The sequence below is a fragment of the Synchiropus splendidus genome, chromosome 9 (genome assembly GCF_027744825.2).
Source record: "Synchiropus splendidus isolate RoL2022-P1 chromosome 9, RoL_Sspl_1.0, whole genome shotgun sequence".
NCBI lineage: Eukaryota > Metazoa > Chordata > Actinopteri > Syngnathiformes > Callionymidae > Synchiropus > Synchiropus splendidus.
The window spans coordinates 20,495,929-20,523,329 of NC_071342.1; the positions used below are offsets into that span (position 1 = coordinate 20,495,929).

The window sequence follows — 27,401 nt, forward strand, 5'->3', positions numbered from 1 at the left end:
AATAAATTTGTTTAGCAGGAGCTTAAAACTTTTGACACATATAAAATTGCTTGTGCCATTTTAATACAAATATAGTTTTCGCAGATATGTTCACATAACAACATTGATAACGCACACACGACCACACGCCAGGCACAAAGCAGCCCATCAAAACAACAACCGTCCTCATGAAACAACTGGCTGAACAGGAAAGACTCTTGCAGCGACTTCTGCGCTTCATTCATGAGCAACACGTCCAAACGGTTGTGTCAGAAAGTAGAGGGTTGCTTCATAAAGCAAGTTCACAGACTCTCATCCAGCCAATGTATTGATGAGCGACAGCAGAAATATTGACAAAAGTAACTTTCACACTGACACAAGTTACACTCACTCTACATGAGTATTTGATTCCCGTTCACTTTTTTCCATCTGTATTTCAATGATACAAATTGGCCTGAAATTGAAACCTGGCTTCTCAGCTAATCCCAGAATGCATCAATGCACTTCATCATCGTTGGAATGCACCGGTAATTACATCAGAGTTCTCCACTCAGCTTGACATCACCACCTATGATCACGTACTGAAATACTTTCTGTATCAATATGAATGTATTTTTGTGTACATTTCACAGCTTCACAAACGTGTGTTGTCTCGATCAAAACCATGGGTCACTATTGTGAGAGTATTTTTATTTGGGCATTAACATTATTTTACTGTTTTATCTGTCATTTTTCCAGTCATTTTCTCATTGTGTTGTCAAAAAACACATGAAAAACTTTCCTAAATATATTTTCGACATGTTAAAAAAATGTATCAGTTTTTAAGACTTGTATTTTTTCCATCCATTTCAACCAAAGCAATATGATTTAGTATAAAAAAAGAATCCCTAAACATTGACTATAGAACCTTTTAAACACAAGACTAATTCAATTAAACAGTCAAAGGTACAAGTCCAGCACTGATTGATCAGCACACAGCCAGTGTCGTCTCCGGCTTGTCACATGACGGACGACAATCAAAGACAAACGCTGAGCCACTTAAAAGTGAAAGGCGTGTCCACTCTGAAGAGGGATTACAGATGATAATCCGCCCTGTTTCCTAAATACTTCTATGAAAGGACAGTTGATGGTTTGGGTGGCTGCAGATCTGATTGGTTTCATCTGAGTTCTGTGGAGGGGGGAGTGGGGGGGTGATGATGTCAGAGGTAGTGGGCGTCATCAGGGGGTCATCAATGGCCCCGGAGCCAGACTTTGAACAAAGTGATTTGGTCAAACAGACTGTAGTTTATTTCCACCCTCTCTCTGGATTTGTGGTCTACTTCCATGATCGCTCAACACAATATAGATGGCTCTGGTCGAGTGGTGCCCAACCAGTCAGAGGCTCACAGCCACATTGTTTTACTGTGTTGCTGACAAGAGCCACATGCTACAAACATGTCAGGCTGTAAGGCTTCACCTGAACAGCTGGTCATGTGACTTAGCGGCAGTATAGCGGTTAAAGCACATCTCTATGCAGAGATGTGCACGTGAGACAAAGACAAAGTTGCTGGTTTGCGTATGTCTACGTGCATGCATTTTTAAAATTCATACATTTTACCATGATCCTCCTCAAAATATCAAGCGGCGTAGATGGAAATGTGTGCGCCATTTATTTTACTTCTATATTTTCTACGTGGCTGATGCCACCAGTAACGTGGCCCCGGACTGTGTGTGTGAGCGACGCTGCAGACTGGAGCGTCTCATCTTCACTCCACTGAATTAAACAGACTTCACCACCATCAACAATGAATAACAGGTGAAACACATGGCAGATCTTGTGGAACTAAGTCATGTCAGTCGTGTGGATCTTGGATCTGATGACCAAGTCTGATCCAAGTCTCAGGACCCCGAGTCACATCGGCATTGAATGTGCCCCAAGTCAATTCAATGCTGGCGAGGTTTATTGTTTATGTAAGTTAAACGCAAGTCAAAGTCTTTGAACAATAGTTTGACATTTCGCAGGAATAGCTCTTACTTTTCCATCTTATTTCCTGTATAAACCATCATCTCAATAGCAACTTGACCAAAAGTCACAGCCAGTTCGGCGGCTCATTTGGTGAAGAGCCGCATGAAACTGGGGAAAGAGCCGCAGGTTGGACAGGCCTGCTCTAGTTGATGGAATTTTATGGGTGAAGAGAATTCAATATTCCCACTTATTCTCATTTATTTCTACTAATCTATTCCTGAATTGTGGCACTCCCACCACTCCTCACAAATCTGCATAATGTTCTGCTGAGGTGCCTCAAATGAAAATTGTCCCCCAATGACTACAGAATACAGGACAGGAAAACAAGTTAGAGCAAGATTTCCATATCAATTCTGTTAGGAAGAATGATGCGCGTGTGAGCTGGGATCCAACAAGGAGACAGAAAGGCTGTCTGATAACAAACTCATGCAGCTATTTAACACCTCTAATATGCTAAGCAGAAATCATAATAACGCGACCGTTAGTGTACATTTACACTATAAATCCCCACAGGAGCCGAAACACGCGCCTCCGCTCTCCCCGACAGATGGAACGGGAGTGGAACCTGCCATTTAAGCGCAGATGTTGCATGAGAATAATTCGCTTTGGCAAGAGGAGAAGTTACATAATCTCATTTATTTGGCTAAATTAAGCAAATCTTCACAGCGAGTCACTTTCCATCCGCGTGCCGTGTAGCATGGGGGAAGGAAAAAAAACACACTGGCATCATTTCAATCTTTAACTAGCGTTTGGCACGACGGTATGCCGCAATGTGTCGGGATGAGTTATGGCACATGTTCATATGGCAGAGCATTTTTTTTTTCACCTTCACGTCAACAACTGCAAATGTTGACTTCTGTTTACGGAAATATATGATGATGTCGGACACGTTAACACTAAAACAAAATGACACACTGACTTTGCCAGTCGACATCTGAATGTTCCTAGCGGCAGATTTGAGGATGATCCGGGAGTCTGTTAGAAAATAGGCATTTGAATAGCATTAATGAGAAAGCGGCATCAACAAATTCCATCGATAATAAGTACAAAAACGCAAATAATTAAAACAAGAAAACCTTTCACGACCACGAAGGTCAATATGTTTTATTACCGACATTTCAATAAGGACCGACAGGCTGTACCCTTCATCTATGTACATAAATAAACACGATTTCTTTCTGTGCTGTACATAATTGAGAGTATTAAAAACTACTCGAGCCAGCTGGTTTACTGGAAGTGCTACATAACCTGTTTGGTGAGGAGCTTTTATGACCCTTTATGAATGGCAGATGGTGAATTCTGGATGTCATGAGAGGGAGCTTCACATCACTTGTCACAGTGGTCCTTACCATTCTTCCCAAAATGGTGAGCAGATCAGTTCTGGGGCGACAGGGTGGACCAGGGGCATCGATGGAGGGCTGTAGGGGCCAACACATCATACCGTGTCTGGAGTGTTTAGTCTGGTCCAGGGGAACTTCAAATTTTCCTCCAGATTAATGTGTTGTGTCAAGTGTTCAGAGGACCAGCTCCTCACACTGTAGGATCTCTGAGGGTTAACAATGGGTTACACTTCTCATCATGTCGCTCATACAGTACGTGCTCCACCTGACCTCCAACCGTGTCAGGAGCTCTGCTTTTCTCCTGTCCAAGCTGGGTTGGGAGGAGTTCAAACATCTCAAGGTCATGCTGTTCCTCAGACACAGACGGTGGAGAGAGAAAAGCTCCAAGTATAGCAGGTGCAGATGCGGAAACACTGTTAAACTGACTTAAAATTCTTACACCTAGTGCTCCTCCCGGGTCGTTCCGGGGCAGTCGGGGTCTCCCACCTCGGACTGAACCCTCAGCTAAATGAAAGGTGGAAAAAGTTAAAAACAAAAGATCATTAAGACCTTTAAATCTTAACTGACTAAACCTGAGAAGCCCTGGTTCATAACAGAAGCGGAGGAAGTCAGGTGAAATGTAAAGTGGCATCTAAATAGGTCTCATGTCAGTGACGTGTAGACCTGCAGCTGGTGAGCAGCTCCCAGTCAGAGTCTCATTGGAAGGTGGCCTTCACTCGCCTCAGCGTGTCCTGGATCTTCTTGGTCTGTCGCTCCGTGCTCTGCTGAAAGTTCGCGTTGTTACCAGCTGCCAGCAGGTGAATATCCGAATTGCCCAGCTGTGCGATGCGGTGCCGGAGGTACGCCTGCAGCTTCCAGTCCGATTTGTAGGGGAACGCCGTCTCCTGAAAGGCGTGAACCTGACTCACCACTTTGGCTATGCCCCTAGTGGAGATTGACAGGAAGCAGAGAGGAACTTGAGGTCAATGCTCCACAAACCACTCACCTACTTTGAGAACAAAGACTTGTGCGAAACAGCCGAACCAGAAAGTCCGGCCGCACCTCTTCTTTCCTGAGCGAGATGTCCTGACCCCAACATCTGGCTACATCCCGAGGGTCCTCAGCATCTGGACCACAACCTCTTTTCCAATCAAACCACTTCCCACCGGCGCCATCTGCTGCAACAGCGACACGTCGACCAACAACCCAAATTCAACAGCTGTGCTGTTACTATGCAAGCGCCACTCGTCATGACCTCAGCATCTGCTCGGACATATTGCAGGGAGGAAGAAGGACACGGGGAAAGCAAGTTGACAAACTTTTTTTCTGCAGACGGACACTGCAGCTGGGCTTATTCCTCCTTTTACTAATGAACAGTAACGTTCCACTGTATTAACTCCTCTAATGGCATCAGAGTGCAGATTCCACAAGAGCGGTTTTCTCCACTCGAGATTTATGTTCTGTAGCTCTAACAGACTGGACTTGGATTCCATTCTGGGCTAAAAATAGCTTCCTTTCTGTGTGTTTTTCAGGCAGACTTACAGTTGATCCTGCGCTGACTAGACACAAGAGACTGTGCTCCAACAATCCAAACTTTGCTCCACTCAACATATTAATACATAAATGCATGAGGACCTAACCCAGGTCCAACCTGAACTGATGGGCAACCATAGAAACAAGCAGATCAACGCTAAAACTAGAAAAACACTCAGAGAGTGAAGACCTCCGCCAAGCAGCTTGTTTCTATCACCACAGTGAACTTGTTTAACACTATATCTGAGGTAGAGGGCAGCTCATTGAGGTTGGTTGGGAGACATCTATACAACTACGTTCAAAACAAGGACAGAAATAGAAAATAGGATGAAGTTTCAAATGGCAAATCTTCATGGCTTCTTAAGCGCATGGTGTTGTGCAGGTTGGAGAGAGAACTAACACAACTCTTCCATTTCACTGCTCTTTGAACTGCCTCGTTTTATTGTCCACTTGAAGCTTTTTAAGCAGTGAACTTGGAATTGTGGTGCAATAAAACTGGTGTCAGTAATTCGGCTATAGAAAGAGTTTTGGACTGTAATATAACAGTTAAACTGGAAAAAAGACAAGTGGATATAATCAATCTAAACCTCGACGTATGTTCACAGCTGGATTTTTATTTGTGTCTCTGCCATTTTGATAACTGCAATGTCCGGCTGCCTCATGTACAAAGGGTGTACGCACAAAACAGTGGTGAGGTCCGTACGTACAAAGAGCATTACGTGAAATGGGCAGAGCTCCATGCTGACTTCACAGCTGTCGAACCCAAATTTGCTGCAGGTGTTGGGCACTGACAACACTTAGAGGCTTCACAGCGGCACATTCCAAACAAAATTGTAACACAATGACAGGTCTGCTACCAAAGTCACAACATGCAAGTAATGACGGGCAACATCTTCTTTAGAGCAATACGCGGCTCAAGTGTGATGCACAAACCCACCTTCCAAACATGCCAAGAACCAATGTGGTTAGAACGGACAACAGGTTTAAAATAAACAAGTACAATCTAATAATAAATACATAAAGTATATAAAGGCCTTTATAAGGTCAGACGTGAGTAATTTAGTGTTCTATTACATTTGTTTTCTCCAGTCAATTTGTAGTTTCTGGCAGCGAAAGAGCAAAGAATTTCAGAGCATGGCTAACATACATGTGACTTGTGTTTAAATAAAGGCATGGTAAGGCAGGTGGCGGCACCTCAAACATCTGCGCTCAATTCAACATTGATTGGGATGCACAACAGTGCACCATTTTCTGGAGCGCACGACGTGTTTCAGTATGAAACCTACGCAAGTCTTTGTACATGAGGCCCATGCTGTTTTAGCTGGTCTGAGCAGGACTGAGCAGCCTGGTGGTCTCACTGTTCGTGGCACCAAGGTTTAAAGTGAGACTCATGACAGCACAACAATCCCTACACACCTTCTCTAACTAAAATAAAAAAGGTTTCTGACCAGTTTTTTAACATAATAAACTTGCTGAAACACCACCCTGTGTTTGTCTCACACCTTTCCACTAAACTACAACGAAAACTAAAACTAACACTAGAACGAAAAAGTTCCTACAGCGGTTCTATGTGTGCACTTTGACTGTTGAGGAGGTTTTGTGGAATAGTTGTGTGTGTTTGCTCTTACTGAGCCGAGAAGCCTGCATGACTCTTGAACCATGAGGCTATAATGACGTCTGCGCTGTGTTTGGCGGAGTCCTACAGCAGAAGTGCTGGGGACTACAGACATGCCCCGGCTCTCTTCGTTCCAATGGTGTATGAATTTTGGGACAAACCCTTTGAGGAGCAATGGCAGTTTACAATCTGCACGTTACATCGGGTCAACACCAACAGGATCATCCATAAGAGGCAAATGAATAACATTTCAGGGGCCACGAAAACAGAATCATCCGGCAGCCTGGATGTGATCTGACTTATAATAATGATATTTACTTGAGTTTGGTCCACTTGTATGCTCCACTGGTGAGGGCGAAGGCGCCGATCTCCAGCTGCTGGACGTGCATGGCCAGGATGTGAGCTGCCGGCAGGGTGGGCCTCCTCCTCCTGTGCTCTCCCCCCATCAGGCACAAGTCGTCACTTTTCAGAAACACCTACAGAAAGAGATCAAAACACCCAGTGAACAGAAGCTCTGTATATCCCAGGAAAAACAGAGCCACTCCTTATGGGTAGGCTGAGAAGCGAGCAACACGTTATTTGATGCGGCTGCTCCGTTCGGGGGGCTAACTTTCCCAGGCAGAGCCATCTGTAGAGACTCTTAGCGAGCAGGCCAAATCGCTTGAAGCTGTTTTCCCATTGATTTGTTTGCCCTGCAGCCTAGATTCACAATATGTGACCAGTCAAGCTTCAGTTACTAACAAAATGTTTCTGCTATCTTGCGCACACACACACACACCTGCACAGCTTGCAGCTCCTCCAGGATCTCCAGCACCTTAGCAGACAGATGTTTCCAAGCCTGTCGGCGAGAGAGGCAGAGCAAAGTCTTGTTTAGTCGTAATTATATTCCGGCCTCAATGTAACACTACAGCGGGTAAAAATGGATCAGAATATGCAAAGCAGCCGCATTCTCGCACCACTCGTGTCTTTTAACTGTGAAGTTTTAATTATTCCTCCTCACTGTGCTCCAGCTTTGAACATTGGAATGCATTAATGCAAATTTCTCATTTGTGAAACTAATTTTACACCATCCAACTTCTGGGCAAAAGAGGGGGGAAAAAAAAGGAAGGAACTAACATCTTGTTTCTGGCTGGAGGACGTCTCATTTACGACCGAGTCATTTGAGAGATACAGTCTTACTGGTAATTGCTTGACGATCACGTTCTCCAGTCCTCGCAGGACCTGCATGGCAGTGGCGAAGTTCCTGGACTCGTAGCAGTGCTTGCCGACGCACAGATACTTGGACAGCAGGGCGACTTGTGTCTGCGAGGGAGCACAGGGGGATGATGAAAGCTGGATGCTAAATGAAGCAGAATTTTTGGGCTTGAGCAGACTGCATAATGAATGGTATTCTGACGCAAGTGTTTTTCCTTCTTGGACATTTGCATTCCAGCACTAGAAGAACAGAGAATTGAATTCCATGTACATATGTTTGTGGGTGTTTAAGCTGGATGCTAAAAATACTAAGAGGAACTCAAAACAACAGCAGGCGAGCACATTTTAGGGTGAGAGTTGACGTGGAAAAAGAACTTGAAATGAGGAAAGTGGTTGGTGGGTCTGCTCTGACCTTGACAGAGTCACAGATGACGAGTTCACCAGAGATCCAGTTGGCCACCTTGTCTGCATAGGAGAGCAGCTGCGGGAGGAAACAGTCTGATTCAGACGGAGGTGCACTGCCTCCCTCTACTGGTGAAAGGTGGTGAGACGCATTCCTGGAGGAGAGCGAACAGACGTCAGGATTGTTCCTCAATTCCAACACATTTATCATAAAATAGTTATCTTAAAACATATCTTTTGAAACCCAGTGTGGCACCTGAACTTCTGATTGAAACGCAGACCACAAACCTGTTTCTAGACAAGTTGCCTACAAAGCAATTTGCCGCATGAAAAAAAAGACAAATTAAAACGGCGCTTCACAAGGTGGACATTGAAGCGTCCAGCAACAACCATGGTTTTAGGCATTACACCCAAGAGTTGGACTCCTGGTTTACGACACAAAAAATAAAATGGTCGACACATCAGGGTGTCCTTCAACGATGAACGAATCTGAAAAGCTTGAAACTCAAAAGTAAATGTCTAGAGGTTGAAACACAAAGATGTCAGTTAAAGTGGCCAAGCACTTTCTCAAGATGTATTTTCAATCATGGACACAGTGACCACAAAATCTGAAAACTGACTTCCATTTGAAAAGAGGACTGAGCAGCAGTCTTCTGCTGGCAAGTTCAATTTCATTTCCAGTAGAACTGGCTTCTGCCAAAGCTGAGTGGCCTGACCTGAACCAAGGCGGAGGAAGACACCAGACACAAAAACACTGATAAATCAAGCAGTGCTTTTATCACACTGCTCAAGTGGCCGACACACCACATGACAACTTTCTGAATTGAGTAAGTAAAAATATTAACTTTCATGTTACTCAAAGTTCTTGTGAAATACCTTGTGCTATTTTACTACACTGACTGACTGAAGAATATCTGAGCTTCTAAGGGACTCATGAAAAGCTCACTCAACATGAGTGCCATGATTTATTGTCAGTGTTTCTTTCTGGTTCACCTCTCCACTGAGGAAGTAATGTCTGTGATCAATAATATTTTTAGATGTTGATAACTTAGTAGTGTTCTCTGTCACGATCCAAACCAGACAGATTTCCATCACCCTCACACGGGAGGAGAGAAAATGCAGAAGAGTAGTGCTAACTTTGACTCACTTGGTAGGATTGACTGCTTTGTTTCCCACTCCTTGTGTTCGAGAGTTGAGGAAATGAACTGGGTGGCATTTTTGGAAAAGTTCCTGCAGTCCAAAAGCAAAAGAGGCTCAGGTCAGTGATAATACGAGAAATGTCTCCCTCTTGTGTCCAACACTGCAAGTTCAGAATACCTGCTGCAGGAGGGTGAGCTGCTGAGCTACATGCTGGACACTGCAGTCCTTCTGACTGAAGGGGACTCGCTCATCGCTAGGGAGACAGACGTTGGAGAGATCGTCCAGCAAGGAGCTGTAGCAGGGAACTGGCAATGCTGCAGCGATGGAGAAGGCGTTGTCTTTAGGTGTCGACGGCTCCACCACCTTGGAGAACCTCCACTGAAGGAGACAGTATGACGCCATTGAGAAACACAGGAAATAATGAAGAGCAGCTTGAATTTACATGGCAGAGCTAATAAAGTCACATCATACGTTAAAGCAAAAGTTTAAATCTTTTCAGAAATGAAAACAGAGGGGCTTCACCCTCAGTTCAAATGTTACTTGTTCCATTTTATAATTTTTATTTTGCTGTAGGGCTTCAAGCAGGCGGCAAACACAACTTCGTCTCTGAACAATCACAAGTCTCAATGTGACTGAAAATGACTGAACACTGCAGATATTCTTCTCTGTAGACGACCAAAACAAAGAGTTAATTAAAATGTCTTGTGGTCAGGAGGAACTTTGTTCACTGATCATCGGATGATGGCCTTTCTAGGACGATCATGGCAGCAAACGTGGCGCTCTTGTTCACAGAACTCCACATTGTTTGTTTAAGAGGGTCTAATAAGGACGGGCAAATGCCTCTAGACGTCTAGATCTTGTCTCCACATTTGTGATGTAAACAATACCAGGAAACCGTATATATGAAGATGGAGTCTATTCTCATAAGAGTCTTCACTTAGTACAACAACAGTCTTATTAGAAATATTCAGTGACGGGCTGAGCATGTGATTCTGCGACACCCTCAGTTACATCATACATCATCCCCGAGGGGACTACAGACCTGTTAGTCACATGATCACTGTCAGCAGCGTAACAGGTGGAAACAATAACAGAGTATGAAAAATAATAATGTATTAATAACATAAAAAAATCAATTCATATTGAAATAAATTATATTTTTTCTTACGTTTATACCAGAAAAGAAGACCTTTCTGGGCCTGACGACACAACACCTGAAAATATCAACACAAAAGCTTCACCCCCATAAATCTGCTGGTTTTGCCTTCCCCTGACCACTAAATAAATACAGAAATAGAATCATTTCGATAACTGCATTGAATATATTAGTCCAACCAGTAATTTAACTTGGGAAGATGTTAAAAATCTTCAACCAAATACATGATATACCAGTGGAAATATGCAAAAGTAAGTCAAAATTCAACATGTGGGATGTACTGACCCTTCTTCCGAGCTCTTCAGGTGATGAGTAGAGCTTTAAAGAATCATCATCTTCCTCATATCTGACGAGACCATCTTGTTCTTTGCTCCAGTTGTCACTTGGAGAGCTGTGAAGAGCCGTGAGAATGACCTCACCTCTGCTGTCAATGGGAATTACCTGTGGTGGGGAAAAAAGTGCAGATGAAGTCAGTGGCTTTATGGATTCATAGCAGGCAGGTTTGGCTTGCAGCCTGTGGTTTCACTGACAACTAAAACAGAGTGCTGTCAGCACACTTGCTGAAACAACTGAATAAGAAACACCACTGGGCTGACTTGGTTTGTGACGGACAAATTGTACCTTTGAGGAGCTTTGAGACCATGTAATCGAAGGCAGATACCTCGGTGTTCAGGAAATCCTCCAATTCGTTTCGAAGAGCGGAGTTGACCGGGAAGTCCACTTGTTTACAGTCAGTTATCCACAAGTGGAGCAGGTCCAGGCTTCTGTGGAGGATCTTGGAGCTGTCGTCTGACACATCTGGTCCATCTCTGGAATTAAAAACAAATATCCTATATACAGTTTCTGGATACAGGCACCATGAAACCACACAGAAAACAATGCAAATACGGAGTGGAGTCGTCCCTAATGGACACTGGTGATGGGCTGATGAGGCTTCATGAAACAGTGTCCTTTTCAGAGCCCACTCGACAACACTCTATAAAAAAGATTTGAGCAACCACTTGAATGAAACCTTATATCAATTTTAATCCACGAGTGCCATCTAGTGGTCAAGAGGGCTCCCCATCTTACTACATGTCTCTTTCTCAGTGAGGTCAGTGTTGGCTGGTAGGTGAACAGCAGCCAACAGAACAGATTTAAACTCACATTGTGCATAGAAAAGGTGGGCTCAACCAGTGACAACCATGTCCTCACCAGGCGAAGCTACTTGAAAATCTGTATGAAATGTCCTGTTAAACTGCGTGTTTCATGTGAGTTACCTTGCAGCACTGCTATAGGTTTCCACGATGAACTGCAGCAGCTGATCAGGGGTGCAGAAAAAACGAAAACTGTAAAGGAACTGCTGGATGTAGCCCTCTACTGCAGCGTTTCTGTAGAAGAGAAAAGAAGACAGACACAGGGAATAAGCAAAAACTCTTCAAATCATGTGGATCATTCATCTGATCATGAGTGAAAACCTGAAACAAAGACTTTTTCCCCATCACTACAGCGCAGAAGTAAACTCATTTCTACTCCTCCATTGTCTTAAATAACACTGACATTGTAGTACTAAAAATATCCATTCATAATGTTGAGCCTATAACAGCAGTGGTGAAGAAATAATACCATTGGTAACCACAAGGTGGCAATGTCTGCTGTATATGTAATCATTTCTAAACCAAGAGCGGCATCTAGTGGCCTAAGGAAATTTGGACACCGCTTCATCAACCGTGCAAAACTGTTTCATGATACCTCATCTGCCCATCACAACCTCAGTATAATGAGCACACTATTTCAGCAAATATGAGGATGAAAAGACCGAAATCAGAGTGGAGTTATCGCGACCGCACCTGGCGTAGAGATACGTCATCAGGCCGAGTGGAGTTCCTGCTTGCAGGGCACTTTTTCCTTCTCGGGTTCCAAAGCTCAAGGCCAAAGACTCCTCTGATAGAGTGGTGACAAGGGAGGGCAACAGAGAGACATCCAGTCCACACTGGTCTATTCGTTGGATCTGCAGAAACACCACACGAAGATCAGCGTCTTGTTGCCGGAGAGGGTGCTGCGATTTGGCATCACCTCAAGATATCGCTTGACGGAATCTAGAAAGACCACTTTAGACCGGAGTTCTTCAAGCTGTGACTTCAGTTTAGACAGCATGACTTTGCTCTCACAACCTTGAGAAGAGACAAATTGAAACGTTAATCCTGTCAAGGGCTTGAATACTGTGTGGTCACAAAAGCAGATAGTTTCTTGGTTTGACATTTTTGACAGTTTTTCCACTAAAGAAAGCACATATATTTGATATTAATCTCAGATGTATTAATGAAATCTCACAGGAAAATCTAAACCACGTCAGCACATTCAGTACAACACCGGATTATAAAATGTCAGCCGCACCTTTATTTTTCCGCTCTTGTTGGATCAGCTTCTGGTAGAAATTTCTTGTTCTCTTAAGGTTCCTTGTTTCGATTATCAGCTGCTGCTGCAGCTCCTGCCCAGAGGAATTCACACACAATCATCAAATAACAGCATGTGTGTTTGAAACACGCCTTTGGACATTTTCCTTGGTTTACTTATTTTTACTTGATCGCCATGGCAACTTCCATGCTACAGCGCTCTTAAATGAGACATGTTGCATGAACGCCTCACTTCGTTCATTGACAGATAACAATCAGCTCCTGTGTATGATATGGAAGTTCGGTGGGAAAGAAAAGACAGTGGTTTGATCAAGTGTCTGCTCCATCAGCCCTGGACCTTCATCTTGTTTAGCTGCCATCCATGTTCTGTCTTTGTCAGGTAATCTCAGCATTCAGGGAGGAAGGAGAGGTGACGGCTTCAGAACTCAGTCATGTCACAAGCTTAGGCGACCATACATAGTTCAAGTGTAAAGTAAAGTGTAAGGTAAGTTTGCTTTGCTACCATCACAAAAACAAGTAGGCCATGAACGATTTCAGCTAAGAAAGAAAAGAAATATGGAATTTAGACCTGTTCATGGTCAGTTAAGCGTAAAGCAAAACATATACACACCATTTTTTCCCCATTTAAAACATTGCATTGTGCTGGTGCACATAAATATAAATACTTCAGAACACGCTGCTTTGAGCTCTGAGACGAACTCACCTGTGTTTTCACATCCAGACCTGGTGTTCCAGTGTGTTGCCCCAGATTAACGGCATACTTGACCACATCCTGGTCGAAGTAGTCCTCTCCATAGAGAGCTAAAGCCCAGGCGGGACTGAAGCTCAGGCCAGGTCCTTCGGCTCTGAATCCGGGAGACAAGAGTCTCTCTGACACCAGAGAGTCGCTGTCCTCCATCTCCTCAGAACAAGCGGGGCTCGTCTGCAAGTCCTGTGATCCGCACAGCTCTGCCTCTCCGCCTGACAGATACTCGGCTTCAGAGGGGCTTTCATCGCTGCCTCCCGTAGAGTGCTCTCCAGCCTCCATGACCCCAGCGTTTGAACCGACCCTCTCGGTGCCTTGATCAGAAAACAAGTACAGTGGTGTGAGTGGGCAGAGAAGAGGACGAGGGGAGGAATCGCACCGTATCACATGGAGAAAAAAAAAAAGTGAGCCAAATTTGCCAAGAAAAAAAACCAGCAAGGGGCGTTTGTGTCACTGCCTTTCAATGAATCCACTGTTTAACTGATGAGCTTGGAGGCAAACAGAAATCCTCTTGCGAGTACAAGTGTCATGCAAGAGCCTGTTTGCAATCAAAAGCTCATGTTCAGCACATCTCAATGCAAATGTGTTCGTAGTCCATTAATCCAGACAAAGAGTTTCCAAAGACAAAAAAGTTTTAAGCCTCATGGGACGTCATCTGGAGCAGCCAAACACGACGGCTCACATGGGACGAGTCAGGGGCAAAATGATTCAATGGCAAAAACATTCAAGAACAAAAAAGTGAAGGACTGTGATTCAGGTCAAGTTTAACATTAAGTTTGTTAGAGGAAAAGTGATCAATTCATAAGTAGCGCTACATACTAATGCAAATAAATACTGAGTACTGAATAAAATATTAAGTACAGACAGGATATTTAGATGAGATATAAGATATTCAGACTATTTTTGCCTCCTTTTTGTTCCTGTTCATATTTCATTTTATTTCATTTTAATTTGGTAAAATATAAATTATAAACGGAAGACTATTGATATCAAAATGGCCAGTCAATATTTTGACATGACTGTAGTTATTGTGATTCCACAATTAAACACAACAAACTAAAACAAACAAAATACAATGAAATGAAATACATAGGAGAAAAGGATGTTATTGAGGATGTTAAACGTTGAAAATCTAAAGGGAAAAATATGTTGTAACCGTCAGAGAGAATTGTTATTACAAGAATATAACAGTCCATCACAATTACACATCACAACTGTGTTGTATTTTATTTGAAATCAGAAGATAACAAATGTAATATTACAATAAATAAATACATTTGTTTTCTCATCTGCAAAGTTCTGACATGATAAAAGTTTCCTACCTTGATAGTAAGGCTGCGATCTCAACTCCGGCTGAAGCACACCCTCCTCCTCCGGATGAGACGTCGGCTCATATCTTCTTTCCCGAGTGTCAACAGCTGAAGGTCCAACAGTTTGAATGTTTCCATTCAGGTCCAGACAACCATGTAAACAGCCGTCTTCGTTGCCTTCACAGACGGCGGCGCTGGAGGGTCGAGTGGTTTCAGCACTTTCCTCCGCCTCTGATGGAAGCGGCTTGTTAGAGTCTCTGCGTGAGACCCAGAGGAGACATACTGTGTTCAAAGCTCCTCACCATTGGAACTAATAACATTCATCACTCGAATTAGCCTGTGATTTCGGGAACTGAAGGCAATCCCAATTAAGAAAGCCAAATAAAAATGTTAATCAGCTCATTGTTGTACTGATTTGAGACCCAATAAAGGAGTTTCTGTTTTCAGCCGCCGATAAAAACAAAAAAAAACACCACAAAATGAAATCCAAGAAGGCGCTCAACGGTGGTCTCCGCACTCACTTCACTCCAGAACTAAATTATTAGAGAGGAGCTCTGCAGCTGAGCCCAGCGAACCAGCTCACTTCTAGAGATAAAGACCTCCCGTCTCCTGTTCAGCAAGGATGTGATGTCTCCTTCAAAGATGTGATTAAAGGACCTCTCCACATGGTGCTCAGAGAATGGGAGCATGGCAACGGCTGGACAGAGAGATGTCCGGCTGGACCGACCGTCAGTTTGGAGCTTGCATGCAAATGAAGCGAGTTGTGCCAGGCTTTTTCTGTCGCTTTTAATAAGCTATCCTTTCAAAGGCACTGCACCATGAATGCATGACGTAAGATCTGAATTTGAATGCAGTGAATGGATACCATGTGCCCAAGTGTACTGGAAGGGTCAACAATGTTGAACCTAGACACTGATACAGCATAAGATTATCACGACACGAGCCATTAATTATCAGAGGAATACAACTCAAAAGTGGAGAGTAGCGATCGTCATACACTTTCTTGGACCTGTGTTCGACGTTGTAAAGGTAGCTAGGAAAGACCCTGAGGAGACTTGAAAACTGGATAGGAATCTCTCTGGACCGTGTGACGCAGTCGGCTGTAACATACTGAACGTCAAAGCCAGAAGCTTATGGGAATGATGAAAAGCCACTTAAGCTCTGATTCTCTCCTAGACAGGTGCATACACCTGTGAGTTGAACTCATCATTGTGGCGACTGCAGCCTCAAATGACTGACAAGCAATGAGGACAAACAGAACTGGAGGAAAAGTCTTACCTCCACACGCATTTCACCTACAGCATGTATAAAAAGTACACAAAAACAAAATCAACTCACAGTTTGGCTTGGCTGTGGTTCACCAGACAGTGCAGCACTCCCAGTAAATCTTCTTCCCAATACAAATGGCAGAATCTTTCTTTAACAACACTGGCAAAGACTTGATACGGGAGGTCCTTCAGAGAAAAGATGTACTCCCCTTTGACACAAACACAACAAAAATCAGTGTTTTTGCTTTACTCCCGACCAGCACAGTCCTCAGTCCCAGTGAGGGAAACAAATTCAAACTTTTCCTTCCTCAAGAGTCACAGCTGCATACCCCACAGTTATCTCAATGGGATTGTCTTCCTTGTCCACAGTGAATCTGCCTATTATGATTAAGTGGCTGAGAGTTTCAAGGTGAACCCGTGACTTATCCCACAGTGCCATCATGTGCGCTTGCGGATCCTGTAAACCAGCAGCTCTATACGTCTACCTCTATCTGTGCAAGCGGATCAGGGGATCTCCATGAAAAGATCCCGCTCCAATGACATTGTGGGTTTGATAAATTAGGTCAGACTCAGCTGCATGTTTCATTCACATCACTGACGGTGGGAGGGAGTCACCTTCCGCCACAAGGTAATTAAAGAACTCTGCTTTAGGCTTCGAACAAACCAATCACTGTCTGAGCCAGGCTGTCAGTGCCTCTTTAATTCTGATCCTGGTTTGAAAATGATGAGATAGCTAATCCAGGATGTGAGAAACAAACCTCCTTCAGTGCCACTTGAAAGCTTGTCATATTTAAATAATTACCGTTGTCGAGGATGCACGTGTTCATTTCCATAAAACAATTCCCTTTGAAGTCAATGGCTTCCTAAGTAAACAGTGAATCCAAAATGTTGTGACAGTCAGCTTAGTTGCTGTCATCTTATGTAAACAAACAAAAAATACACTTTAATTATGACCAAAAAACACATTAATAATTATCTGAATTATGACGAACCAAGCAATAAATACAACAGGCTAATAGACATTCAGTATATCTTCTGCTTTTAGTCTTTTTGGTAGAGGTGTATATAAAACGAGAATAGTTGTCTGTCAATGTTGATGTACTTCACTCACCCATGGGGGATTCCTGGTGTTCATTATCCAGCCGGCTATTAAGTGAAAACTCCCCCTTGAGCAGATCGATCACCTCCTGCAGGGCGGGTAGAACTCCAGAGGATCCTGACTCAGGTGTAATCTCATCCTGTGATCTTGGAATTGTGTGTTCATCGTAGGCTGTGGGAGTATTGCCGTCGAAAATACTGGAGGAGTCTTTAAAACAAGGTGATGGCTGAGCGTATATCCGGGGCTCGTCCTTCATGAGTACACTCTGACAGGCGATGAAAGCCCCATCAGTGCCCTCAGGATTTGTGATCAGTCCCTGCAAAGCCTGCTCAGACAGGGAGAGATTTATCTCCAACCCAGGGAAGGATTTAGGAGCCTGGACCTGGATGGGCACTAAAGAAAGACGTCCTGTGGTGGGATGCTGACAGAAGAGATAGTTGTTGAAAACGCTGTGGCTGATGAGGTTCGAGGATAACGGTGAGACACTGAGACGAGAAATATCAGGTGCAGAAGCAGAGATGAACGAGGCCTTGTCATCCGAAGGCATAAAAGTTGAATTTACGAGTGGCGGATGAACAGGTACTTCTGTGAGTACATCAGCTTCAGTGTTCACGGCAAAATGATGGCTTGCGTCTTCCATATGCTTGAAGCTGTGAGTGAATCCATCCACAACCCTGAAAAAGTCAGTTTACTGTTAACCTGAAGGAAATAAATATTGACGTACAACAAGCCAAGTGTGAAAGACAGCAACAATATCAGAGAGGTGTAAGTAAGTGTATTCAATTTTTTTATATAAATATGTTTCTGCAACAATGAGCAGCATGCTATAAGTTACATACATCAATTATATGATGACGATTTCATAATATAATGACAGATTAACGGAGAAAAAAAATGAGACTACACAGTTTGACAGGAATTATTTCAGGATTGGCTTGGATCCATATGGCCTCTGTTACAGCCTACCAAATATAAACCACAGATGAAGGCATCACATGCTATCATGCTCCTTTACCATTTTAACCCCAGCAGAAATGACAGAGAAGCACATATCCATTCATGCCCAGCACTGTATGAACACACTCGCGCCCTCACTCTTCAATGGCTTCTCCAAGGCTTCGGTCCTCTCCCGACTGGTCGTGGCAGGTCAGGATAATGGGGGCGAAGTGTGTGGCTGAGGAAGTGAAGGCTTCTGGGAGACGGAGTTCCTCGTGGGCTGGACAGCTGTAGGGAACAGGGCCAGGAACAGGAGCCAGTCGGCTCTCAGTGGCCATGGGAACAAAGCCTACACACAGTCACAGTAACGTAACTACAAAATCACCTCTATCGTCTCAAGAATCACTTAGATTATACACCAGCCATTACTGTAACGTGGACACCTTAGAACTATAGCTCATAATCTTCACAAGGCTCCTCCACATGAAACTGAATCAGGCATACCACTGATGCTCTGCACAGACTCCTCACTTGAGCTCTGAGGAATGCCAACTGCAGTCAGTACCTCCCCATCCATGGCCCTGGAGGTGGGCTGTAAGAAAAAGAAACAACCACATTTAAAGACAGAAGGAACACCTAAACTCAAAACGACAACGGCGGTCGTGGGTGAAAATAACTGCTTTACCGGGTGAACTCGACAGATGAGCTCGCTCCACACTGCCTCAGCACTTGTTCCCTGGTTTGTCAAGTAGTCACGACAGCACTGGAAAATATGAACGCTGACCACTAAGGACACTTACCATCATAATACATCCATCACTGCCATGAATTACAATGAAACTTGAGGAGAAAAACGATTGATAATCGTAAGCATGAGCTATTTAAAACGCCCCCATTATAGCAAAGCTGTCACTAGGACAAACATTCATTGCGTTTGTTCTTGTTAAACATGCATGTACAGAAGCAGAAACATTTTCACTTTAGAACTGGGTTATATAGAACCCTCCACAAATCTTTTCACAAGAATTCTTCAGTACCAGCTCAATGAAATGGTCACATATCGAGGAGGTCAGAGCTTAACTTGTTTGTTGTCGAAAGTATTTTTTTAAATATCAAGAAAAATGAGTAGAAAATTTTAACTACAAAACAATAATATAAAAAATATGTATACATTTAATATAATTCAAATGTTACAAGTACAGTAGTTAAAGGGTTAAGTAGTGATTGTCCACTAGGACGAGGTTCTTAGTCTTCAGCAAGGACGACACATTAATAGTGCTTGCTAAGAATGATGAAGATGTTTTGAACCTTCTTAGCTGTGATGATGGAGGGTCTCTCCATGGGAGTCCTCTTTGCCATCTCCAGCAGCAGCCTCTTGAGCTTGTGAGGTATTGCCAGCTTCTGACAGGGTGAGAGACTGAACTTGGCTGCGGCCCACAGAATAGCAGCGACTCCGTAAACACACGCCTGCGCCAGGACAGCGAGAGGGGAAACAACTTTTGTGAGCAGTGACAGTTTCTGAAATGCATGACAGACACGCAGGCCAACAAACCTTCTCAGTCACAATGCCATGCTCTTGATATTCAGGAGCGAGAAAAAAATCATCCCTGGATCCTGCAGACACGGAAATGCATGAGCAATGGGGTAAATTTGATCACCTTCAAAAACGCAATAAGAGTCTTGCATCTGGTACAGTCATGAACAAGAACAAATATGTCAAAGTCAAAAACCCATTTGAAATTTATTTGAATGCTACAGGACCAAATGACAAAGCTTCAAACTGCATTAACTCTTTGAACACCCGTTTACATGTTTTCCTCCTGCGATTTAAGCAGGAAGCACCAGATGTCACCGACATAAAAACAATATTCTTACCCAAATTTTTCGGCCTCAAGAAGAGCATCTCTCCCTCACAGCCCACAAAAACCGTGTCCAAACATAAATATGCTGCAAGACAAGTAAAAAAAAATCAGCTGCTAAAACAGGTCACATCAAACCTTATATGTGGAAAAAATATAAATAACAGTCTTGAACTTTATGCAACTGAAGCTTCACGTTTGGAGAATCACAATCACCTGGAAAGTCGATGTAGGTCTGCAGAGAGGACAAGCAGGTGTAACACAGAGCCCAGAGCTCATTAACCGTCAGCCTCAAGCCACTGCGAGTCAGAAGCTCACGCAGCGAGATCCACTGGAATGAAATTATGAATTAACATTTATTAACAAATCATCAGACCATTGAAGGTCTTTTTCCATAGCCCAGTTCCCCTGATGTAGCCTGCTTCTGATTGTTTTGTAGCCCATTTGAACTGGTCACATGCTAAACCTGAGAAAATCTTTAAGTCCACGAAAGCATAAAAAAGCACTCAGTGAACAAAACAAGAGGAAATTATTGACGTTTGTGACTCACCTCATCCTGAGATTCTTCATTAAGGCACAGCATGCTCTTTGTCATGAAGTTATTTGAATCGTAGAGGTTGTTCAATGACCTCTGGTCCACAGGCGAATCACAATCCAGACAGGAAGAAGAGGAATATGTTAAATCCTGATTTGAGATCTTCAAATCTGCTTGAAAGCTTGTGTCCTCCTGACATGCAGATTCTGTAGCATCCAGGTTCTCCTGTGATGTCTGCGTGTCACTAGTAGAGTTGCTGAGGTAGTCAGGGTCGCAGGACAATCCTCGCTCGAGTCTCTGGAGTCTGCTGCTCCACATTGAGGCACAACTCGAGTGTTCATCTGTTCCTATTTCAGTGAGGTCACACACAGGGATGCTGATGTCTCCTGGCGTTGGAGGGGAAGGACAGGGGGGGTTGTTGGAGTCTGGCACGGAGCAGGAGCGGTTGAGGGCTCCTTTGGGTTTCTGCTGGACTCGTCTTCTCACCGGGGAGTTGTTAAAGGACCTGCAGTCCAAGCTGTCATTCATGATTCCGCTGCGACCACTGGTACTGTCCAAATCCTCAGCCCACAGAGTGGAATCCCAGCCGGCGCACACCTTGAAACACACACAAAATCACTCCAGCTATCCATAAGCCTTGAACCAAGTTGACCATTACTAGTGATGGGCTTGTGAGGCTTCACGAAACACTGTCCTCATTTTCAGAGCCCACAGGTGACTCTAAAATCTTTGGATTTGAACAACCACTTCAATGTCACCTCACATAAATTTAAAGACAGTGCCACCTTCAGAGCTCTGAAAATGAGGGCACTGTTTCATGAAGCCTCAGGCCATCAGTAGTAGCATCAGCAAATTTAAAATTGAAGTCAGTGGACTATAAAACAGACAATGGCATTGACATTATTTTGAGAGACTAATGGCTGTATTCTACGAAACAGGAAAGAAACAACATGCAACATAATGCAAGTTGCCAACAAGGTTAGATGGACAGAAAAATAAATACATAACTACATGACCAATTTGCTTTTTATGCAGAAATGAGTTTGAGTCAGCACCGTTCCCGCTGCCCTGTGATTTCCAACTTCAAAGTTGACACACACCTGCTGCCTGGAAAGACAATGTGACCTCACAAACTCATCCGAGTCATCTGTGGCATCATCGGAACTCAATCTTTTCAGCAGACATCTGGGCTTGGAGTGTTGCCATCTCGCCTCCCAGGTGCCTTGTTGTCCATCTGCGGGAATGCAAACCAGCAATTAGTGGAGGGCGCAAACCACAGCGGTGACCCAAAAACGGCGACAGGTGTAAACAATAGTGATGAAAGCACCTTGAAAGGTCGACACAGATTCGATTGACAGAACGCGCCGGCCCACTGAGGACAGTTTGCGACACACGGCTGTAGATGAGGTGTCAGACAGTCTTGTGAGAGCCAGGGAGAGGACATCCTGAGGAGAGGAAAAAACACATTTAACACATCATATTTGACAGCAATCCTTCATCTGATGACTCACACTTCCATCAAAGCAACTTCCTAACCCACTCACTCCTCAACTTTACTGATGGGTAGGTGAGGATTCAGTGTACAGATTCTGTTGTATGATGTTTGAACAACTAATTCACTGAAATCATGTAATTCCGAAACCAAGACCGCACACATAAAATCATTTCCGTTTTCCATTTATAGTTTTTTTATGGGAATATATGACTACTTCAGTCACTACTGCCAAATGAATGCTCAAAACTCATCTATTGAAACTAGTTTCTCATGTCAATACAGTGCCACCATGTTGTATTATTTGTATTCTGCTTTTCATTTTCATCCAGTTATGTGTTCTTCATAATTCTTAACAACAGTTTACAACACACCAGCCATCATCAACAGAGTGAAGCTCAGACCTGCAGGAGAGGCCTATCCTCAGGTTTTTCCTCCTGCATCTGCTCCAGTAGCTTCTGCATTTCTTCTCCCAGCTCAGCTTCCAGCTCTGGCTCAATGACAAAGTTGAGTGCCGCAGAAAGTGTCGAGCCCAGAGAGTAAACATGGCCCTGCAGCCCAGAGAACAGAGAGCAAGGAAAACAACTTCATCAGCAAGGAGCAGCTGGTGCTTTGTACCCGCAGCAAAAAAGTACCACAGTGGACTGAAGTCGAGAAACAAAAGGAAAAAAAAAAACATCCCGCCATCTTAATTGCTTTTGCACTTTTTTTGTTCACCACTTAGACATTGCATTCATGAAAAAACAGCAGAGCCAAGGCATGAGTTTTTAAGATTAGATCCCAAATTCTAAAACAAACGGCTGCGAGTGAGGTGGAGCAGACCCATACTTATGTGGTAAACAAAATATGCGAGGCTCCTCAGCGTGGGGACCCAAAATAGCTGAGTAAACGTTCAGTCAGAGGCTCGAAACGCATACCCTCACAATCCAATTTAAAGTTACACATCATGCGGCGCATGGGAGTCAGAAATATTAAATGTTTAATGTTAAAAAAAACACTTTTGCTTGTGCAGCAGAGAGGGAAGGCTTCAAAGCCAACTCAGTTTTTATCAGTGAAAGAAAGTACATCCTACCATTTATTCATAAATACGTCATCCAAATCCGAGGCAAACTTCAAAGTACATCTTCTTTAGCTGTTGCTAATTTGAAAAACAAGTCAAAAAACAGTCATGGAGGTGAGTAATCATCCCATCCAGGAATACGTCCAAATGTTTTCTTGGTCTGGAACTGCCAAATTGACACATAATAGTGGAAATGGAGTAGGGATGTGGAGGCAGAGGAAGTGTGGAAGATGAAAATGCAACAAGAGGTTGACGAGACTTTGAATTACTCTTCCTATAGTGGCCATGAAGACGACAAAGCTCCATCGAATGGACACTAGGAAAAACACATGAACTGCTCTGTGTGGTCCTTGATCATCTGTACAGGTATGTACCTTTCACCTCAATGAGAAAATGACGTTCATCCCAGCAATGTGGCTATTAAACTAGCTTTCATCATATACTGAGCAAAAACGTTTAACAAAACCGGTTCAGGTGAAAGGACCATATGGTATGGAGTCTTTCTTATATATTGTCTCTCAGCATCAGAGGGCTTCGCAATAAACATAAAGGAACAACCATGGGTTGACTGTCTTGCTCATGGACACATCGCCAAAAACACAATTTGAGCTGGGATTGAACCGGCAACCTTCCAAACAACCTTTGTTATACAAAGACCTCTTCATCACACAAAAAACAATGTGCCAAATGAGAGATGTTGCTGTTTCTGCGAGTCTCTATAATAATGAATTCCTCACCTCAAAAGTGCTGCCTGTGCTGTCAAACTCGGGAGGCACAAAGGAGCCCTCAGGATCGTCTGCAAGGACAGGAAGACAGAACTGATCTCATCTAGGAGCCAAATGCCGCATTCTGTCATGGGTCATACATAAATCTAAGCAGGAACTTTTGAGATTGCGACTGCGGTAATGAGATGCAAATCAGAGGAATATGAATCCCGCATGCTAAAGCACAACAGTTTAGCGAGTTAGTACAGCTGCTTCCTTTTATTTGCATAATTTGCATGTCGGAGATAATCCCTTCAAACAAGATTGGAACTATCTGAGGATCAGTCATGGAGGATTGGTGCTGCGTCCCCTGCTGCTGCAGAAAATATGCTGCTGCAGACTTCCACTTTCAGCTCCATTAACACCATTTCATTCAATGCATCCATCAGTAGTCTTTTTTTTTTTGGCTCGGTCTAAAAGACCCGTATCAAAATATGTAATATTATAAGGAAAACAAAAGGGCAGTGTAAAGGACGAAGCCAGGCATCCAGCGCGCATGACACATCGGATGACTCATGTGTGTAACAGCGTTTTAGATCAATAGGAGGGGGAGCCAAGCAATCTGATTCTGATTCAACACACCTTCCAAATGGCCTCATCATATTTTCACAGATCCCAGATGGCCATGTTTTGTCAGCACTGAACCAGATTGAGGGGGGAAGAAAATTTGCTCATGCAGCTCCATTTGAGAAAGACGTAGTCGGCGTATGGAGGTCTTTCATTTTGAGATTGACTTAAATCAAATTTTCTCTAGAGGAAAACATTATTACTTTTATTCTTATTCTTAATATTATTGTAATATTCATTTTATTATGAATTAGTTTGATGTAGTTTTCACATAGCCTATGTGAATATTTCATTTAAGAATGCCAAATATAATTATATATGCAGCTCCAGATAGGACACGTATGACAATACTGACATTAACATGATAATTACCTGGTAATAAACCCCTACGATTATTCTATCATGCATACAGGACCTAGGTGGGCTCACCACTCAGCTGCTCCATGAAGCAAACATTCCCATGAGCATTGAAGGCCAGAGTGTCCGGCGTGATACACAGGGTGTGGAAGAGATGGGATGGACGGATGCTTTGCAGGGCCAGAACACACTCAGCACACACTGCCCACACTTCCTCCTCTGAGAGGCAGCGATCCCGCAACGACAGGAGGTCTGCTAAGGACACGTTTTCCTGGGATCACAAGGGAATTAAAAAGGTGTGAGGATGTGTGAGATAGTGACATATACATCTGAATGACAGCAGCATCACTATGGTAACATGTACAAAGAGGTATTTAGTAGAAAATATTTTTTATCAAAATGTATTCAAATTTTATGATATCACTGAAGACAGGTCACTTCAACTATATTTAGCTTAGATTCTTTCCATCCTCCTTAACAACAGAAGATGTGTCTATGAAGACTCCATGCAACATCTGTCATACTGCTTCCGACACATCTTTAGAGGATCTTCTGTTCCCTCAAAAGCTGTATTTAGCCAAGACAGAGGTCTCCTTGTGGACTCTGGACACACCAACCTTTGTCAAAACTGACATTCACTTCTCAAATCTTCCTGCTTCACGCCTATAATTTCACCACAGCTGCTGAGACGGACAGCGGGTAGTACCCAGAATGTTCCCTTTTGAGACATATGCTGCACTGTTCTGCTCTTAGAGTTCCAAGGTTGCAGCAAATTGCAAACAAACTATACTGCCTGTGGTGGAGCACAATTACAGAGCAGAGTAGAGCCACTTAAAGGAGCTGCAGCACCATAAATAGGTAGTTTTCCCTCAAAAATGGTGCAGGGGGGAACAAAACTTCTCCCTCACCTTCTTAAGTTACATATACCGTCCTATTTAAGTATGAGCCTCCCAGGAGGGAACAGGGTGGTGCTGCACTGTGACAGTTGTGGAGTTCATGTGATTGATAATAAGGATAAGGAAGTTGTTTATAATATACACAAAAAGAGTCAAAAATATAGTTTTATTAGTTGATAAAGATAATACTGTTTCAGTTGGAGAGTTGTTGAAACGCAGTCATAAATTAAGAAAAAATGTAATAGTGGAATATATGAATATTACAGCTGGTGCAGTATGTGTCTCTTATGGTGGGTTATTGGTTCTACACAACTATATCCCACAGAACACTAGGGAATAACAAACTTCCCCTGTCATATATACAAACCACAGCAGGGGGAAACTGGTTTGTGGATGCCAGCTGCTGGACTGACTGGCTCTGTTAGGAGATGGTGAATCTCAGAATGGTGAATCACAGAGGCATGGGAAACTGACTGCTAACTGAACAAGAATATCTCTCACAGTTCCATTTGACACTTTGAAAGACCTTGAAAACTTCACGCAATTGGATAATCCACAGTCACTGACTTTCCCACAGAATATGCTGCCTTCTCTCTGACTATATTTTGGAAATATGAAAGCCATTTTTCAGTTCTTCAATTCTTTAACTCTGTCCCTGATCTCATCCTAACAACACATACATTCAGGTTCATGCGGTAAGAGACACCTACTTGCCTCTACCTTGACTTAAATCAAAATGAAGAAGCCAAACATCAGCAAATGCTACTCACACAGACGTTTACATTTGAGGATAAGTTAGTGATAAAACGAATGGTTAGTTTGAATCTAGTTCCAAAGTGATGCCACAAGTTGACATGGGTCGAACGAATGGCATGCGATCGTGTGATGGTCAGTCAGGTGACACACTCACCTCATCCTCCAGCAGTGGAGGCAGGTGTTCCAGATCCAAACACCCGTCTCTCTCCTCGGTCCTGGCCATGAAGGGAACGGCATCGCTGACGTGACTCTCCATTTCACCAACTTCAGTCGACGGCTGTTTCGCAGCCACTGAAGGACATTCCACTCGCCTATGGCTGATCGCCGCAGTCCTGCTCAGTCGATGGCCACTGCGGGACACGGTAGGTATAAAAAAAAGAGCAGAGGATCAACCGGATCAGTGCGCATGACTCCACCATCCTCGGCGTGAAGAGGGGCGGTGTTGTCGGCCACCGGTGTCGGAGGCTGCCATGGCTACTCCACCCCCGCAGATGGAGGCGACAGAGAGCCGCAGCTCGGGAGAGGAGCCACAGTTGGCCGCACGCCTCCGCACGCTCCAGACACATTCACTACCGAGTCCTCCTTGTTACCGCCCGGCGTCCCTCATCATCTGCAGTTTACCGAGCTCCTCCGCCACTAACTGCTGAGTTCCTTTACATCCCCGTGGAGACGCTTCATCTTACGCTCAGACGCCGTTCAGCACAAACGGAGGACAAGAAGCCGGTTGTTTCGCTGAAGCGCCCACACATTCATGCCGGTTCTATTTGAAAACAACAGCAATATAAACGTAGCGAACGCCAGTTTGTAACGCTTCAGCAGTTACTTGGACTAAAAGTACACACATAAATATCCAAGCGGCGCCTCGTCCTCGACTTCGTCCGGTTTTAGCCGACCTGATAGGAAATGCTAACACATTAGCGAGCGGACAAAGCTGCCACTCCGCAACAAAACGGAGTCGAAATGAATGACTTGAAACACAATGCGCCATTTAAATTGACCTTCTTGTCTATGACTTCGA

At 43.7% G+C, this 27,401-nt stretch overlaps 1 protein-coding gene across 8 annotated transcripts; it reads right to left on the reverse strand.

Annotated features, from left to right (window-relative positions):
- Positions 1-27,401, reverse strand: LOC128765262 (kinase non-catalytic C-lobe domain-containing protein 1). 8 transcript variants are annotated; one of them, XR_008415847.1, is made up of 34 exons: positions 27,226-27,401; positions 26,538-26,733; positions 24,804-25,002; positions 23,781-23,839; positions 22,388-22,534; positions 21,819-21,936; positions 21,592-21,725; positions 20,507-21,088; positions 20,173-20,287; positions 19,973-20,044; positions 19,650-19,711; positions 19,406-19,564; positions 18,783-18,860; positions 18,602-18,689; positions 18,257-18,446; positions 17,174-17,835; positions 16,133-16,271; positions 14,807-15,051; positions 13,443-13,798; positions 12,720-12,813; positions 12,399-12,496; positions 12,173-12,333; positions 11,603-11,713; positions 11,005-11,152; positions 10,629-10,784; positions 9,365-9,565; positions 9,195-9,277; positions 8,058-8,202; positions 7,631-7,753; positions 7,230-7,289; positions 6,770-6,927; positions 3,764-4,248; positions 3,595-3,670; positions 1-3,530 (listed from the first exon to the last, which is right to left on the reverse strand). XR_008415847.1 is itself a non-coding variant. In XM_053875858.1 (33 exons), the coding sequence occupies exons 2-33, from the start codon at positions 26,853-26,855 to the stop codon at positions 4,020-4,022; spliced, it is 5,424 nt and encodes a 1,807-aa protein (XP_053731833.1). In that variant the 5' UTR covers positions 26,856-27,143; positions 27,226-27,401; the 3' UTR covers positions 1-4,019. The 8 variants fall into 8 exon arrangements, 3 of the variants coding, with proteins under 3 accessions (XP_053731833.1, XP_053731831.1, XP_053731832.1); XR_008415848.1 differs by lacking the exon at positions 3,595-3,670; XR_008415845.1 differs by having other exon boundaries at positions 1-3,670.

Excerpts from the sequence above, each read along its gene's own strand:
- LOC128765262 (XM_053875856.1), bottom strand. The coding sequence starts at position 27,371 with ATGGCGCATTGTGTTTCAAGTCATTCATTTCGACTCCGTTTTGTTGCG. Across the intron at positions 17,836-18,256 it reads CTTGGAGAAGCCATTGAAGA|GGTTGTGGATGGATTCACTC; the intron begins GTGAGGGCGCGA and ends TGACTTTTTCAG. Across the intron at positions 4,249-6,769 it reads TACAAGTGGACCAAACTCAA|GGGCATAGCCAAAGTGGTGA; the intron begins GTAAATATCATT and ends AATCTCCACTAG.